Below are 17,277 nucleotides of genomic sequence, written 5' to 3'. Positions count from 1 at the left end.
ACAGGATGAGGGATTGCAAAGGGCCTATTCAGACCCAAAAGAAATGTTTTGTGGGTAGTAAACATAGGTAAAAGTGCTCAGTTTCACTTGCAATGAATGAAAGGCAAATTAAAGTGTTTTTCTACTATTAAATATACAAGAGTTTTGAAAGCATGTAATACTGGAATGAAATAGGTGTTTCTGTACTGATGGCACTGTAAAGTGGTACAGCATTTCTGAGGGGCTTTTAAATATAGTATCAAAAGTCCTTATATTTCATACTTTTGACTCAGTAATTCCACTTACAGGAATTTATCCTAAGGTAATAAACAGATGCCTACCAAGTTTATTATTGGGATATTAAACACAGTTATTTTTAATTTAATGAGCTGGAAGCAAACCTAAATTCTTTGTTTAAAATGGTGGTTATTAAATAATGGTACTACCATATGTGATATATATTAAAAATCTTACTTTCAGAGACTACTGGTCCCGTGGCAATACCCACAGTGAATGAGGTAGGGAAACAAAGGGATATTAATCAAGGATACCCAATTAAATAAATAAATATTAGTGAAAAAATACACTAAACATGTACTTTAGTAATGATTACTGGGCACATTGTGGACAATTTTCATTGTTTCTATGTTTTGTAATTTTTTTCAATGACTGTCCTATTTATATAATCAGAAAGGGGGGAACAGACATCTTTAAAATTTTTAAACTCTAGTAAAATTTTGTAGTAGCTCTGTCATTTCTCAGACTGTTTGCTGAAAAATCTGTCCTTTCCCATATACTGGGTTTCCATTTATGTATGGGTCTGTTTCTGGGCTCTCTGTTCCACTGACATTTAAATGATTGCTCAATTAATTGATAAAGTATTATATATTTTAAAGGTATAATTATGCAAAAGAAATTAGGCAAGGAATGTTCTCTTGGTTGGGACCCCACTTGTAGAGGTTTTCTGAGCTAGTGATTTGTATTTTAAAGGAAGTTCTTAAAAATGTCAAGATTTTGTGTAAGCAGTTGTGTTCTGATTTTTGCCCATCTTCAGCACTCACGTAATTCAATATTCAGAATAAATTTACTTGTCTTTGTTTGCTCCAGTCAGATAGTTACGACTGAATTCTATGGCACTTTTAAGTCTCCTGATTCAAAGCCTTGTCACCTTGTGTCAGTGATCAGCCCTATGAATTTTCTTTTTGTTTTCATTTATTCATTTTTTCCATATTCCCCTTTGTTTACAAGTGGTACAGTATCTGCTCTCCCTTGGAGATAGTGTAGGGCTCTCCCTGTGCTCTCTTCTGTTAGCTTCCCACACAGATCTTGTGTGGAAAGCAATTAGTCTGCATAGGAAGTAATCGTAATAGAATTTGGAACTGTAAGGGGCAACAAGTTAAGATGTGGCTACTGGCCACTAAAATGTTCTAGAACTGGCTGGGAAATAAGAGATGGATTTTCGGCTCTTGAGTCTCTGAAAAATACCTTTAACCTGAGAATTGTGAGGGAAACGTGTTTGTTTTAGTACTTGAGAGTTCCTGTGGAAGAAAAAGGTCAGAGTGGTGTTTGGAAGGAGGATATATTTATTAGTGATACGAGTTGTTTTGCCTTTGTAGAGGAGAAACTTCATAAAGGGGGAAAGAGAAGAAAAGGAAGTGAAGGGAGGTGAAGTTACTTTAAAAAATTAATGAGTAATGAATTTCAGTAAATTCTCGAGTTAATTTTAGCAAAGTAGATTTAAATTCTGAGTATGTATTTTATTTTTGGTGGAAATTTTTATGTGGAGGAGTTTATTCTAAAGTTGAAAACGTGTTTATGTTTCATGAGCATCTGTTTAGAATAATTTTATTTTCATGTGAAAAATAAGGGTTTTTTTATTTTGTTTTTGTTTTGTAGTTTCTTGTCCTGTGAGTACATTCCTAAGAAAATTATTTCTGTTGCCAAATTTTTAGTTGATTTACTCTTGGCCTGTTTTTGTGCTCAAATTACATAATTTTCAGGGAAGCATTTTCTTCTTTTGTTTATCAGTTGTGTTACATCAAAAGGCGTTATCTTTCACATTTTATAGAAGCATTTTTTCAGTTATATATGGCATAGGAATTTGACTTGTATTTATTGGATCTGATTTAGAGTAACAGTGCTTGATACATTTGGAACTTAAAATACAAATTGTACATAATTCATTTCATTTTATGGGACTTAATTACCGTCTGACTTAGAATTGGTGACCTAGAGTCTTTGAAGCTCCTCATAGTTTGCTTTACCTGGTCTCTATCACTCCTTGTCTCCCTATTCCCATTAATGTGTTGCTTCTGTTGTTTGGATGTCATGGGTGGATTCTCAAGCAGTTAGTGGAAAGGTGGGTTAAAAAACCCATGTGTATATGGAAATCCTAATTCATGAGACAGGTTATGTCTTAGTGGGTGACTATTAAAACTACAAAAAGATTATTAATTTAAGAAATGAAAAGTGTAAGACTCCTATTTCAGTACCCTCCCCTGGTGTGTTTAAGTATTAGTTAAATGACTGTAGGGAGTCTAGTGAAATTTAAAGATAAATTTTAGTAACCATTGACAATTGTATACTAAGAAATTAATATTAGACATCTTAGAGATTATGATATGCTGCCTCTGCTTGTTAAACCTCAAATTCCCCTTCCCAAGGAAGACTAGGGAAAGGAGGGAAAATGTAGTCATGCACATAGCTTTAGATAATCACCCTCACCATATTTGAAAAATAATAGTTGTAAAATTTACCTACCATGTAATTCACTCATTTAACAGAGTAAGTTGTCAGGTCACACATCAACTCTCTTTAATTTTCTGAGGAACTGCCAAGCCAAACTATTTTCCAAAATGGCTACACCATTTTGCATTCCCATCAACAATGTATAGGTTGCATTCCTATCAACACCGTTTTGCATTTCCCATTAACAGTTACCCTGCATCCATCAACAATGTATAGGTTGCATTCCCATCAACACCATTTTGCATTTCCCATCAACAGTTGCCTTGCATCCTTCCCAACACTTGTTTGTTTTTAAATTTATTATTTATTTACTTATTTTTGGCTGTGTTGGGTCTTCATTGCTGTGCATCATGGGCTTTCTCCAGTTGCGGCGAGCTGGGGCTACTGTTTGTCGCGGTGCGCGGGCTTCTCACTGCGGTGGCTTCGCTTGTTGCCGAGCTTGGGCTCTAGGCGCGTGGGCTTCAGTAGTTGTAGTGTGTGGGCTCAGTAGTTGTGGCTCACGTGCTCTAGAGCGCAGACTCAGTAGTTGTGGTGCATGGGCTTAGTTGCTCCGCGGCATGTGGGATCTTCCCGGACCAGGGATCGAACCCGTGTCCCCTGCATTGGCAGGCGGATTCTTAACCATTGCGCCACCAGGGAAGTCCCCCAACACTTGTTTATTGTCCATCATTTTTTTTAGAAGTATTTGCATATACCTTTATTGGTAATATAAATTGGTATGCACAGGAACATTTACCAGAATATAGGTTTTAGTGCATTAATTGTGAAAGATAAACAAAATACACCCCCCCCCCATATATATATATATATATATATATATATATATATATATATATATATATATATATATATATCTTTCAGTAGGAGATTGTCATACATCTGTTCAGTGGACTGAACCATTAGAATAACGAAAGTCACTATATTTTGAAAATGGAAATGTTAATGACACATTGTTGAGTGGAAAAATGTACGTAATTCAAGCTTCATTTACATAAAATGAAAGAAGTAGCGCATATGAAAATTCATAAATACTCTCTGGAGGATTACTGATGGTCATGTTGAGTTGAGATTGCAGATGATTTTATATTTTTCTTGTTTTGCTTGACATATCTACAATGAGCTTTATTACTTTTATAATCAGAAAAAAAGAAACCTGTAGTGGTTTTTTTGAATTTCATTTTTTAATACATCAGGTTCTTATCATCTATTTTGTACATGTTGGTGTATATATGTCAATCCCAATCTCCCAGTTCATCCCCTTCCCCGCCCCACTTTCCCCCCCTTGGTGTCAATACATTTGTTCTCTACATCTGTGTCTCTATTTCTGCCTTGCAAACCGGTTCATCTGTACCATTTTTCTAGATTCCACATATATGTGTTAATATACGATATTTGTTTTTCTCTTTCTGACTTACTTCACTCCGTATGACGGTCTCTAGGTCCATCCACGAAAAATATGGAACGCTTCACGAATTTGCGTGTCATGCTTGCACAGGGGCCATGCTAATCCTGTTCTGTATTGCTCCAGTTTTAGTATATGTGCTGCTGAAGCGAGCACTGTCCATCATTTCTTATTATAACAACTTTAGTGGGTGTGAAATGGTATCTTGTGGTGTTGATGTGCATTTCCTTAATGACTAATAATATCAAGCATCTTTTCGTGTGCTTATTGGCCATTTATCGATCTTCTGTAATTAATGTACCCTTTAAACAGTAACATCTCGCCCATCCCTTCTTCAAGACTCTGGCATATGCCTTTCTGCTGTCTCTTTGAATTTGACTATTCTGGATACCTTTTAAAAGTAGAATCATTATACTTGTTCTTTTGTGTCTGGCTTATGTCACTTAGCATAATGTGTTCAAGATTAATCATTGTTTTAGTATGTGTCATTTTTCTTCTTCTTTAAGGCTATATCCTGTTGTATATACCACATTTTGGTTATCTCTTCATCTGTTGAGGGACACTTGGGTAGTTTCTACCATTGTGTATAAGTGAGTTTCATGTGATTGAGTTTCTGTTTTCACCTCTTTTGGGTGTCCAGAAATGGAATTGTTGGATAATATGGTAATTCTTTGATTTGTTTTTTGAGGAACCGCCACGCTGTATTCCACAGTGACCCCACCATTTTACATTCCCACAAGCAATGCACATGGGTTTCAGTTTCCCTACATACTTGCCAGGCAAGTATTTTGTGGGGAGGGGGTTGTTTGTTTCTTTTTTGGATGACAATCAATCTCATGGATGTGGAGTTCTGTCTTACTGTGATTTTTGATATTCATTTCCCTAAATAGTTATGTTGAGCATCTTTCCATTTGCTTGTTGGCCATTCCTATATCTTTAAAGAAATGCCTATTCATGCACATTTTTACTTTTTTTTTTTTTTTTTTTTTTTTGCGGTGCGCATGCCTCTCACTCCCGTTGCGGAGCACAGGCTCCGGACGCGCACGCTCAGCGGCTGTGGCTCATGGGCCCAGCCGCTCCGCGGCATGTGGGATCTTCCCGGACCGGGGCACGAACCCGTGTCCCTTGCATCGGCAAGCGGACTCTCAACCACTGTGCCACCAGGGAAGCCCTTTACTTATTTTTTATTTATTTATTTTTATTTATTTTTGGCTGCAGTGCGTCTTCGTTGCAGCACGCGGGCTTTCCCTAGTTGCGGCAAGCGGGGGCTACTCTTCATTGTGGTGCGCAGGCTTCTTATTGTGGTGGCTTCTCTGTTGCAGGGCACGGGCTCTAGGCATGCAGATACGTCAGTTGTGGCAAATGGGCTCAGTAGTTGTGGTTCGCGGGCTCTAGAGTGCAGACTCAGTAGTTGCAGCACACGGCCTTAGTTGCTCCATGGCATGTGGGATCTTACCAGACCAGGGCTCGAACCCGTGTCCCCTACGTTGGCAGGCGGATTCTTAACCACTGTGCCACCAGGGAAGCCCTGCCCGTTTTTAAAATAGACTTGTCTGTTGTTTTGGTGTTGAGTTGTGGGAGTTCTTTATATGTCCTGGATATTAAAACCTCATCAGGTAGATGATTTACAAATAGTTGCTCCCATTCTGTGGGTTGCCTTTTCACTCTTTGCTGATAGTGTCCTTTGATCCTCAACTTCTGACTTTGATACAGCTCAATTTATTTCTCTTGTTGTCTGTACTTTGCGGGGGGCGTGTCACAATATTTTTTATATCAACAGTGGTTGGTTTTGAAATGTCTTGGGAATGTATCAGTAACCTTTGAAGCTCACAGTGAAGAACAAACATTTTCTAGATTTTACATTTTTTATTTTGAAGTTGAAATTTTATCAAGGGCCACCAATATTGCAGTTGATTTTCTTCAAGTGATAGACTCACTTGTTCATTTTTGAGGTAATGTCTAGCAATTTCTCTTGGTCTGAATAAGCATTATTTGTTTGACATTCCTTTCAAGTAAAAATGGCTTTCATTCAACCGGCAGCAGTATTTAACTTTTTGTGACTTGCGATGCCCATGATGTTTTGTTATGCAACAGAAGTCCTTTATGTATACTTCTTATCTTGTTACGTGGGATATTAAAAAGATGTGTGTGTTTTCAAAGGTTCAGATTTAATTAAGTTAGTAAATTTGTTATATTAAACTTTCCAGTGAAACAAGCTTTTTGTTTTGTTTTAAACTGTGAGTCTGGTGATAAAGAAGGTAACGACTACTTCTAGTATGGTTGGGTACTGTTGCCTTGATTTGTGCTGAAGTGTTTGTTGTCCATTTTACCCACTGCTGCTTTTGCAACTACTGTCATTGCAAATGTCAGCTCAGTGAAAAAGTCAACTCTATTCTTATGAAAATAGCTTTGACCTCTTGGGCCTCACTTTGAGAACTGCTGCCTTATTTGTAGGGTTGCTGGATGGGATGGAAGAGTGATTGCAGACTAGCAGTCTTATCCTGCTTAAGTCATCTCCTGTGTAAGAGATCTATAGTGTTTGGAGGATTGGTTGGCATTCCTGACTCTTGCATCTCCTAGACTTTAGGCTATTTGGGCAGGTATCACAAAATATCCTTATATTAGTGGTAAAATGTGAGGGAGCAGGGGTAAAAAGATGTTTATATTAAAAGTTCATGAACAGATGTGAAAATTACACAAGGATATGTATTTTTTTTACTTTGCAGGCTACATCTTGGATAGAACCTATGATAGATATCTTTTAAATGACAAAATACTAAAAATTTTAGTTGAAAACAAAAGAAAAGAGAAATTGAAGTTTATTTTGCTATTTAAGAGAAAAAACAAGAAACATTTATTGGTCTATATAAGCATTATACCTTGGATGTTCAGAGCTTAGGGTATGGAGTTGTTCTCATTTGTCTACTTAAAATTATAAATGTAAGGTTGGGCCAATTTCCAATAACCTGTTTTAAAAGGGGGCAGTAACGCCTCCTGGGTTAGGTTTGTTATGAGGGATAGATAGAGTCAGAACAAGATAATGTTTTAAAAACGTGGAGAAGGGGGACTTAGACAGTAAGCTTTCAGCCAAAAGTAATTAATTTTAAAGATTTTAGTCTGATTTAGGTTTTGTTTGGGTCAGGAGTTTGGGAGAATTGGATGGAACCAAGTTGGACCTTGTGAGTCAGATTGATCAGGCGTGGTGCAGGCTACTGAACGAAGATATTTTCACGACTGCTTTTCCAGGTCTTAATTTTGTTAGCATTAGTGTCATGGTAAATTCTGTATTTGTGCTTTTTGTTCAAGAATTGTGACCCTACATGGTATTATATATTTTTTTAATTTTTTGCTTATAGGATTCAGTGGTCCCAGTTTAAAGGCTATTTTATTTTCAAACTGGAGAAAGTGATGGATGATTTCAGAACTTCAGCTCCTGAACCAAGAGGTCCTCCCAACCCTAATGTCGAATATATTCCCTTTGATGAAATGAAGGAAAGGATACTGAAAATTGTCACTGGATTTAATGGGTATGCATTTAATTCTACTTTAAAGGTTTAATTTTTAGGAGAACATTAGATTTTCTCTAAGTTTTGATGTGTCTGGTTGTTTGATAACTGATTATCCATTAGAACAAGTTCTGTGTCTTGTGATTTATATAGTAGTTATTGATTTCCAGCTTACAAGTATTTAAAATATTGACAGCTTAAAAAAAAATTGAACCACCTTACATGGGTCAGTGGCATTTAGACTTTAAATGTTTATGACAGTGGAAACATTAATCAAATATTTTTAAACTTTTTCTTTCTGTTTTATATTTATATTATAAATGTTTAGACTTTGTCTAGAACCTATCACTGAAATAAGTAACATTTCTTTTAAAATGAAAAGTAACAATTTATGAAAAGATTCTACTTAGTGACTCTTTATTTTAAAACATTTTTTTAGAATCCCTCTTTTCCCTCCAGTAAGTAACCATTTTTAACCCTTTGTAAAACATTGTACTGAAAAGTTACTCTCCACTAAAATGAATCTGACCTTTAAATTGTGTGTCATACTCTGTGTTATTTTAAATACTTTCTTTTCAGGACTTTGTATTTTTAGTGTTCCCTTTATTGAAGGGAAGAAGTATTTGTTAAGTTGAATTGTTCAGTATTTAAATAATTAATTTATTTTTATTTTTGGCTGCGTTGGGTCCCTGCTGCTGTGTGCGGCCTCCCCCCACCCCCCAGCTGCAGCGAGCCACCCGCCTGCCGTGGAGCGTGGGGGGGCGCACCGTGGTGGCCTCTCCCTCCGCGGAGCACACGCACCAGGCACCCAGGCCCAGCAGCTGTGGCTTGCAGGCACCAGGGCGCAGGCTCAGTTGTAGCACACGGGCTCAGCTGCTCCGCGGCATGAGGGATCCTCCCCGACCAGGGATCTAACCCGTGTCCCCCATACTGGCAGGTGGATTCTCAGCCACTGTGCCACCAGGGAAGCACGAATTGTTCAGTATTTAAATTGGCATTAACAGTTGGGAGTGTGGAGTGAGAATACCTAATTTAATGAATTGTGGGTATGTTAACCATGAATTCATTTTTAGGGGCAGTTTTTATTTGATCACATTTCATTTGTGAGTATTTTTAGGTAGCATAAATGGTCTCATTTTTTTCTTCAGTTACGTAATCACATGGGATTTGCAACAAGATAGTGTAATTCACCTAACCCTTTATTATATGTTATGTTCTCCTGCTTAACAGTTTGGCTTAAAATATCAAAATCTTAAGCTTTGGTTTTAAGTATGTTGCCAAAATACTTTTCTTTTGGGAGAAATTAAAGCTTTATCATTGAGGTGCTCTTGGGGGTTTGGGATTGGAGGGAGACTTTATTTTCACTGTGTACTCTATTGTACTGTTGAAAATTGTTTTAACTGTATGTTTACTTATCAATACTAATTTTTTTTTTTTAAGCACATGCCAAGATGAAGACATGCTATGTATTAGAAGTATACGTAAGACTTACTATTGAATTGAATGTGGTTAAGAATACTTCTTGGGGATGTTTATAAATAGTGCAGAGGTAGTTAGACAGATAGTACTTAGACATTATGGTAACTCATCTTTTACTTCAATAAGTTATGGCTCTCATTTAAAATTACAAGTTAAGGGCTTTCCTGGTGGCACAGTGGTTGAGAGTCCGCCTGCCAATGCAGGGGACACAGGTTCGTGCCCTGGTCCGGGAAGATCCCACATGCCGCAGAGCGGCTAGGCCCGTGAGCCATGGCTGCTGAGCCTGCGTGTCTAGATCCTGTGCTCCTCAACGGGAGAGGCCACAACAGTGAGAGGCCCGCATATCACAAATAAAAATAAAAATAAAAAAATAAATAAAATTATGAGTTATGGTGAAACAGGTTAAATTATACCACTGCTTTGTGAATGTGAAGCTACTTGTGTTTCTGAGTTTAGTAGTACCATTTTCAGTTCTTTCAAATTAAATTGGATGAAATACAAATATGTAGGTATTAAATTAATCGAAATATTTGTAATGTCTTAATTTGCTAAGTAGGTAGTTGACCTGCCTCTGAAAATGACTTGAACAGTCATTAAATGCCTAAGCATATATAAACATAATTACTTTAAAAATATTTTTTATGTTTGAACCATAAATACTTTGAATTTTTTTTTCTCTGATTTTTCAGAAAGGCGGTTTACGAATTATTTTTCTTAATCTGGCAGAATCCAAGTCTTTTTTTTGTTTTAATTTTATTTTTTGGCCACACCATGTGGCGTGTGGAACTTCTCTGACTAGGGATTGAACCTGTGCCTCCTTCAGTGGAAGTGTGGAGTCTTAACCATTGGACCACCAGGGAAGTTTAGAGTCCAACTGTTAATCAGTTGGATACATTAATATTTTTCATTTCAGCCATTTTTGTCTGTATCATAATATATTGGTATGTGGTACATAAAAACATGTCTGTAATATTTTTCAATTTTTACTTTTGTATTTGAATAGACATAGATAAGCTGTTGCTTTAAAAAATTTTTTTGCTAAGAGTGGTGGGTAGAAGTAGCATTTTGTTCTCTTTTAGCTAGTTTGAGAGTATCTCCTTGCCAGTATACCTCTCCTGCTATTTGTAATAGATCATATTTTAAATTATAAAAGTGACATAAGTATGTTCATAGTTTTAAAAAGATCCCCAGTTGTCCTAGGAATATATAAAGAAAATAGGAACATGTTATATGCTAGTTGTATTTTACTTTTAGAAGAGCTTTGAAATCTTCTTTATATCAGTATATTTACAGCTGTGTCTTCTATTTGTCTGTTTGAAATAGCAGCATTATTTTCTGTTATATGAACAGATTATATATATACAGTTCATTTTCTGTGTTCCCACTGGTGATGGGCATTTATTTTTTTGGCTGTTACAAGTAGTGCTTGTAGTGAGCCTCCTTGTTAATACGTTTTTGTGTTGATGAATGTCATATGTTAAATATATGTATAGATTTATTGTTGCTTTTTTTTAATTTGTAGAAGAGGAGTTGCTAGGTCATGGTGTATGTACACTTAACATTTTTATTAATATTGCCAAATTGACCTCACAAAATGTTTTCATTTATGCTTCTATGTTTATATAAATGCCGATAGTTTATTTCTTCAGTATTTTTGTGGGCATGTACGTGAATTTGTGTCTCTCTGATTGCAAGTGAAATTGAACATCCATGTCCTTAATGACTCTTTTATGAATTGTGGTTTCATATCTGTTTTTTTTGTTCTTTTTAAATCTTTTGGTGATTTTCTTATTGGTAACTTCATTTTGTTGTTTTTGTTTTTTGCTTTTAATTAGTGAAAGCTCTGTGTTAAATGCTTCAAAATATTTTGGCATGGGGACTTCCCTGGCGGTCCAGTAGTTAAGACTCCATACTCCCACTTCAGGGGGCACAGGTTCGATCCCTGGTCAGGGAACTAAGATCCCATGTGCCGCATGGTGCATATATCTTAAAATATGTATATTGGCATGAAAAGATGATCAGTTTTCTAAAATTAGTGTTGTCAGTATATAAATTTTCCCTCTTTAAAGCGGAAATTGTCCATTCACTTGTTTGCTTGTCTTCCTGAACTGTGAGATTCTGGACGCCACGGGGGACTATCTTTTCCATATAAGGGCTAGCACAATGAATGCCTGAACATAGTAGGTTTTCAAACAAACAGGTATTGAATGAGTGAAAGGAATAAAAGCATGTTTCTGTATCTGTATTTTGTTTAATGGGGCAGGGTAGATAGAATTACATAGTTGAATGCTTAAAGTTCTTTAAAAACATTTATTAGTCATATTTTCTTGTCCTTCTAAAATTACTTTTGAACTTAAAAATTTTATAGGGGAAGATGGATTATAACTACTCTCCAGAACTGAAGTTACAGTTTCTTAGGTGAGAAACACCAAAAATTAAAAATTAACGAAATTAGAAGCTTCAGTGAGTGGTCGGTTAAAAGATGGTTGCCATTTTATAATAAACAAGAGTATATGTATGTAGGCTTACTCAAATTGAGGCCATTTATGAAAATCCTCTTCCTATCTTAGATGCCATGAATATAATTTAGAAATTGCTTGTAGCTAGTAGTTCATTCCTATAATGGTACACAAAGAGAGATTTCGAGAGAATAACTTACATTCTGAGTAGTTTTAAAAAGATTGTTTTAAATCCTAATTGAAATGGAAGAATAATGAATATAAATTACTTAAGTCTTCCTCCACCTTTGACAGTCTGTTAGACCTAAGACCTCTCTAAAATAAGCAGTAAGTTTCACTTATTGTGGGTAGTTGACTAAAACGGTGTGGCTATGTATTTATGAGGGAGGGGTTCTAGGCACACTGCACAACTGCTTGATACCTAAAAATCTTTATTACATCATTTCTAAGGCATCCAATGCATATCTTTTGGCATGATTATAGTCTGACTATAGAATTTTTTCTCTAAAGTTATTTTATTAAAAAAATTTTTTTTCACATCTTTATTGGAGTACAGTTGCTTTACAATGGTGCGTTAGTTTCTGCTTTATAACAAAGTGAATCAACTATACATACACATATATCCTCATATCTCCTCCCTCTTGCGTCTCCCTCCCACCCTCCCTATCCCACCCCTCTAGGTGGTCACAAAGCACGGAGCTGATCTCCCTGTGCTCTGTGGCTGCTTCCCACTAACTATCTGTTTTACATTTGTTAGTATGTATAAGTCCATGCCACTATCTCACTTCATCCCAGCTTATTCTTCCCCCTCCCTGTGTCCTCAAGTCCATTCTCTACGTGTGCGTCTTCTAAAGTTATTTTAATGTACATAATTAACTAGATTGTGCTTAGTCCTGAAAACTTTAACGTGATTGTTTTATATGCATGTGTGCACAAACGCAGATATCTTGTAAGTTTCTGCACCTGAGAGTTTGCCTCTTCATACTTTTTTTTTAAAAGGTTCATATACAAAGTTTTTAATACTTTAAAATCTGGATTGTAGATATAAAACATTACTCCTCTTTTGATTTTTTGTTTGCTTTACAGTTAGCTCAGATTATTCAGGGATGAAAGAATGGGTTCCAGCCTTTTGTTACTTTGTTCTTTTACTCCTTTTACCTTTTTTATCGCTTGCTGGAATTTCTGCTCCTCTGTTGAGAAAAGTAGAGTTATTGAATTTTTTATTAGTTATTTATGCAAGTATTTGTTGAGTATATTGAATCCTTTAGCTGAATTTTGTTTATTTCTTTTTCTTTACTCCGTTTCTTAGCATAACTAGTTGAGAACCGGTAGTAACCTTTCCTCCTTATTCTCCTTCCTGCCTTGCCTTGTCTGGTGGTAATAGGGTTTGATGTGATGCTCTCTCTAATAAAATTTTATAATTGAAAGAGGAAATAAACCTGCTGTATTAAAAAAAAAGAGAGGAAATAGCACAAACCTAATTAATTTTTCTTAACATTTTTATTTGAGGCAAGTAAAGTAATTCAGGCACTGTAGAAGATGGTTAACTTGATTAAAAGTGTTGACAATTGCTATAGATTTGTTTTGGAATGGGGAATGGTACAGATACTAGTTTATGGTTATTTACCATTATTGTAAGAGGCTAATTCTTCATTTTCTTAATTTTCTGTACTTGCTCCTTTACAGTGCTGTTTTCAATAAATCTCAGTGACTAATTGAGTTGATTTGAGTTGTAAAATACATGCATGTGAATATTTATGTTGTATATATTTATACAGATGTTAAATAAAGCCTGATCCAGAAAGAGCATATTGTTTTAGGTCAGATAATATCACAAGATTCCAGTGGTGATTTCTGACTTCTGTAGGACTTAAGAGTAAACAAAACTTAACCCATTTAACCTTTGATATCTAAGAGATATATGTTAATTTCTTCCTAAATAGTTCAGGTCAAACGAGTAATTCTGTTAACTAAGACACAGTATAAATGTGGTCATTAATAGAAAATAAAGATCACATCTTTATGCATAAAACAAAAGTGATTGGTTGTTTTAGCAGTTTTTAAATAGGATGTCTGGTTTTGTGATTATCTTTTACTTTAATGGCCTCTGTGTTTTATACTCCTTTATCTTTTTATGAGGAATGTTGCTTATATGGTAGAGTGAAGATATAGGTTATCTGATTTTTAAAATCTTAGACTCTGAATGAAATGTGCATTTCTTTTTTCTTCTTAATACCTTGGTATATATCCAGAATATTGACACATCTTGATGATCAAACCTTTAAACAGACTAAGATAAATTAAAAACAAAACATAAATTTTAGTTACTTAGTCTTTCTCAAGTTAAAATACAGGATAGGAAATTCTATCTTTAGGGATTAGTGTTAGTGTTTAAAATTTCTAATTTGTGCTTAGATGTCTTTCTGATTTTCAGCAGCTTTCTTGCAATTTGAATCCCCATAGGTTTTAGATATACAAGACTTGGTCTTTTTTTTTTTTTTTTTTGGTACGCGGGCCTCTCACTGTTGTGGCCTCTCCCGTTGCGGGGCACAGGCTCCAGACGCGCAGGCTCAGCGGCCATGGCTCACGGGCCCAGCCGCTCCGCGGCATGTGGGATCTTCCCGGACCGGGGCACGAACCCGTATCCCCTGCATCGGCAGGCGGATTCTCAACCACTGCGCCACCAGGGAAGCCCTTTTTTTTTTTTTTTTTTAAGTCAGTAGATGGGGACAGATTGCAGTCACATTCAGGTATATAAGTAATGTAAAATGTGTGATCCTATTTCATCAGGGTTAGTTACTTTCTTTGGAATTAAAAATAATTTCAAAAAAATATATATTTATTTATTTATTTTATTTTGGCTGCATTGGGTCTTTGTTGCTGCACATGGGCTTTCTCTAGTTGCGGCAAGCGGGGGCTACTCTTCGTCGTGGTGTGCGAGCTTCTTACTGCGGTGGCTGCTCTTGTGGAGCATGGGCTCTAGGTGCATGGGCTCAGTAGTTGTGGCATGTAGGCTCAGTAGTTGCGGCTCGCGGGCTCTAGAGTGCAGGCTCAGTAGTTGTGGTGCACAGGATTAGTTGCTCTGCGGCATGTGGGATCCTTCTGGACCAGGGCTCGAACTCGTGTCCCCTGCATTGGCAGGCAGATTCTTTTTTTTTTTGCAGTACGCGGGCCTCTCATTGTTGTGGCCTCTCCGTCGTGGAGCACAGGCTCCGGACGCGCAGGCTCAGTGGCCATGGCTCACGGGCCCAGCTGCTCCGCGGCATGTGGGATCTTCCCGGACTGGGGCACGAACCCGCGACCCCTGCATCGGCAGGCGGACTCTCAACCACTGCGCCACCAGGGAAGCCCGGCAGGCAGATTCTTAACTACTGCGCCACCAGGGAAGTCCTAAAAAGAATATTTTTTAAAACATTTTTTGCTTTGTTTCACTGTAGTTGGTCTTTGGAGGGTTTGTGCTTTCTCACAATCTACATTAAAGGTCAGATGGGATCAGGATGATGATAGGAACTAAGATTTATTGAACACTTTAAGATATTTCAGGCCCTAAGTGATTTATATGCATGATGTCGTATTCAGTGCTCATGATGATCATATGAGAAGTGCACTTTCAGAATCTCCATTTCCCAGAAAAGGACATGAAGTCTTTAAAGAGGTAAATTCGACTCGGGCAAGGTGTCCCAGTGGGCTAGCTGGTTTTTTTTTTTTTTTTTTTTTTTTTAAGCCACATTGCCTTATACATAATTTGTGCATTAAAAGTGGACTGGTTGGGGGTAAAAAAAAGTGGACTGGTTGATAGTGTTCTGTACCATTTTTTTTTCTTTCTTTTTTTTTTTTTTTTTTTTTGCGATACGCGGGCCTCTCACTGTTGTGGCCTCTCCCATTGCGGAGCACAGGCTCTGGACGCACAGGCTCAGCGGCCATGGCCCACGGGCCCAGGGGCCCAGCTGCTCCACGGCATGTGGGATCTTCCCGGACCAGGACACAAACCCACGTCCCCTGCCTCAGCAGGTGGACTCTCAACCACTGCGCCACCAGGGAAGTCCTGTATCGTTTCTGAGTAATACAATTTGAAATACTTAATGTTGTTTTTTTAAAGTTTTATTAGATATTGTAGACATAGGTTTTTTTTTGGTTTGCTTAATAAAATGCGAGCTAGTCATATCTTTTTAAAAGTTTTTTTCTTTCAGTTCCTTATATAATCTTAGTTTTCATCTTATGATGTGGGCAAATAAGGTAATATATTGGTGACATCTTGCAGAGTAAACTGACTGCGTTTTATTTTAAATAACCCAAAATATTTTTCTACTAAATTACGTTACAGTACATCTTTGCTAATGAACATCCTCCCCCGTTTTCGGGATTCTGGTTCATGCTTTTCGTTGAGAGTTAGCAGCATGCATTTTTGCTCTTTTTTTCTTCTTAGCAGGTGTCTTAATTTAGCTAGTGATATTTATTGGGTATCACGTTAATATTTTCCAGAGTTAGAATAAACCATCTTGTGTGCTTATGTGTAATGAAGGCGTAACAGAAAGCAGAACTTTCATATAGTTGTACCAGGCGTTCATTTGGGATTTATCTGGTTTATCCTTATACCTCCTTTTAAAGACCCACCTTAAATTAAGTGTCCCCACGTTTATCCTCGATTCCCTGGCATACAGTTTATTCTGTCTCCGTCGCACTGTATACACAATTTTATTAGCATTTCTTGTTGTAATTGGGTTGTTTTTAATTGTAATTGTTTACATTACGTGTCTATCGGGTCTGCTATTGAGTAAATATTAATATTTCTGCTTCATAGTAGGCTCTCATGTTTACTTAAAAGGTTAAAAAGTACAAACTTTATGAAGAGACCTTCATTTACAAGAAATGTTTGTATTTTAAGCTTGTTCGCTTGCCGGAGAGTTGTATAACATTGTAGTGCCATCTATTGGACACTTGGTAAAATGACTTTAAAAGCTTCTGAAAGTGTCCAAGAATGTAAACTCATTTTGTCATAGGCTGACATCGTTATGCAAACATAATACATTTTCCTCATAAAGCAGTATTAATATTCACCCACACATACAGTGTTAATAATTGACTAACATTTTACCTACCTTCCTAGAGAAAATTAGCCAAAACATTTAGTGTAAAAACGTTGTTAAGCAGGGAGTTGGAAGGTATTCATCTTTTAAAGTTAATTTTAAGAGAAAGTACTAGTATCAGTGTGTGAAAGAAATTTAGTTGGAGGAATAGACCTAACTAGACAATGTCTGTTTAAGTATTTGCTGGTTAAATAGTATATGAATGTTCTTAACACTGGGTGCTATTTTGCTAATTTTTGAAAAGTGTATAAAAACTCCTTTTTAATTTTAGTATCACTCTGTGGTCATTAATGAGGGAATAGCATTTGGAAGTGTGTGTGTGTGTTTAGGATTTGGAAGGTAGTGAACTCAAAGAGGGGCTAAGGTACAGGTATACCAGTAATATTCTGAAATCCATGATGGTACTGCATTTCAGATATATATGTATATAAATAAATTATATATTGACTATCTTGTATGTGAAGATATCCTGCCCTTAAGAAGCTTTCAGTCAAATATGAAAAAAGACATTTTGGAAAAACAAAGATAAATTAGTTTTGACAGTGTACTTTACTATGAATTTTAAGAAGAAAAAAAACAAACATTACTCTTTCTCAGAAACCAAAGAACTTTCCTAT

At 36.5% G+C, this 17,277-nt stretch overlaps 1 protein-coding gene and 1 non-coding gene across 2 annotated transcripts in view; one reads left to right on the top strand and one right to left on the bottom strand.

Moving 5' to 3' along the window:
• PPP4R2 (protein phosphatase 4 regulatory subunit 2) overlaps nt 1-17,277 on the top strand; it is a 135,635-nt gene that overhangs the window by 109,813 nt on the left and 8,545 nt on the right. The window contains 1 exon segment of the mRNA XM_067043614.1: nt 7,486-7,656. Coding sequence (XP_066899715.1) covers nt 7,486-7,656 — 171 coding nt within the window.
• Nucleotides 4,178-4,285, bottom strand: LOC131764751 (U6 spliceosomal RNA). Its single transcript, XR_009337949.1, has one exon. It is a non-coding gene; the product is annotated as a U6 spliceosomal RNA (small nuclear RNA).

This window comes from Kogia breviceps, chromosome 10 (genome assembly GCF_026419965.1).
Source record: "Kogia breviceps isolate mKogBre1 chromosome 10, mKogBre1 haplotype 1, whole genome shotgun sequence".
Lineage (NCBI taxonomy): Eukaryota > Metazoa > Chordata > Mammalia > Artiodactyla > Physeteridae > Kogia > Kogia breviceps.
Note: the sequence above shows the minus strand (reverse complement) of the source record. Positions and strands in the feature narration are given on the sequence as shown.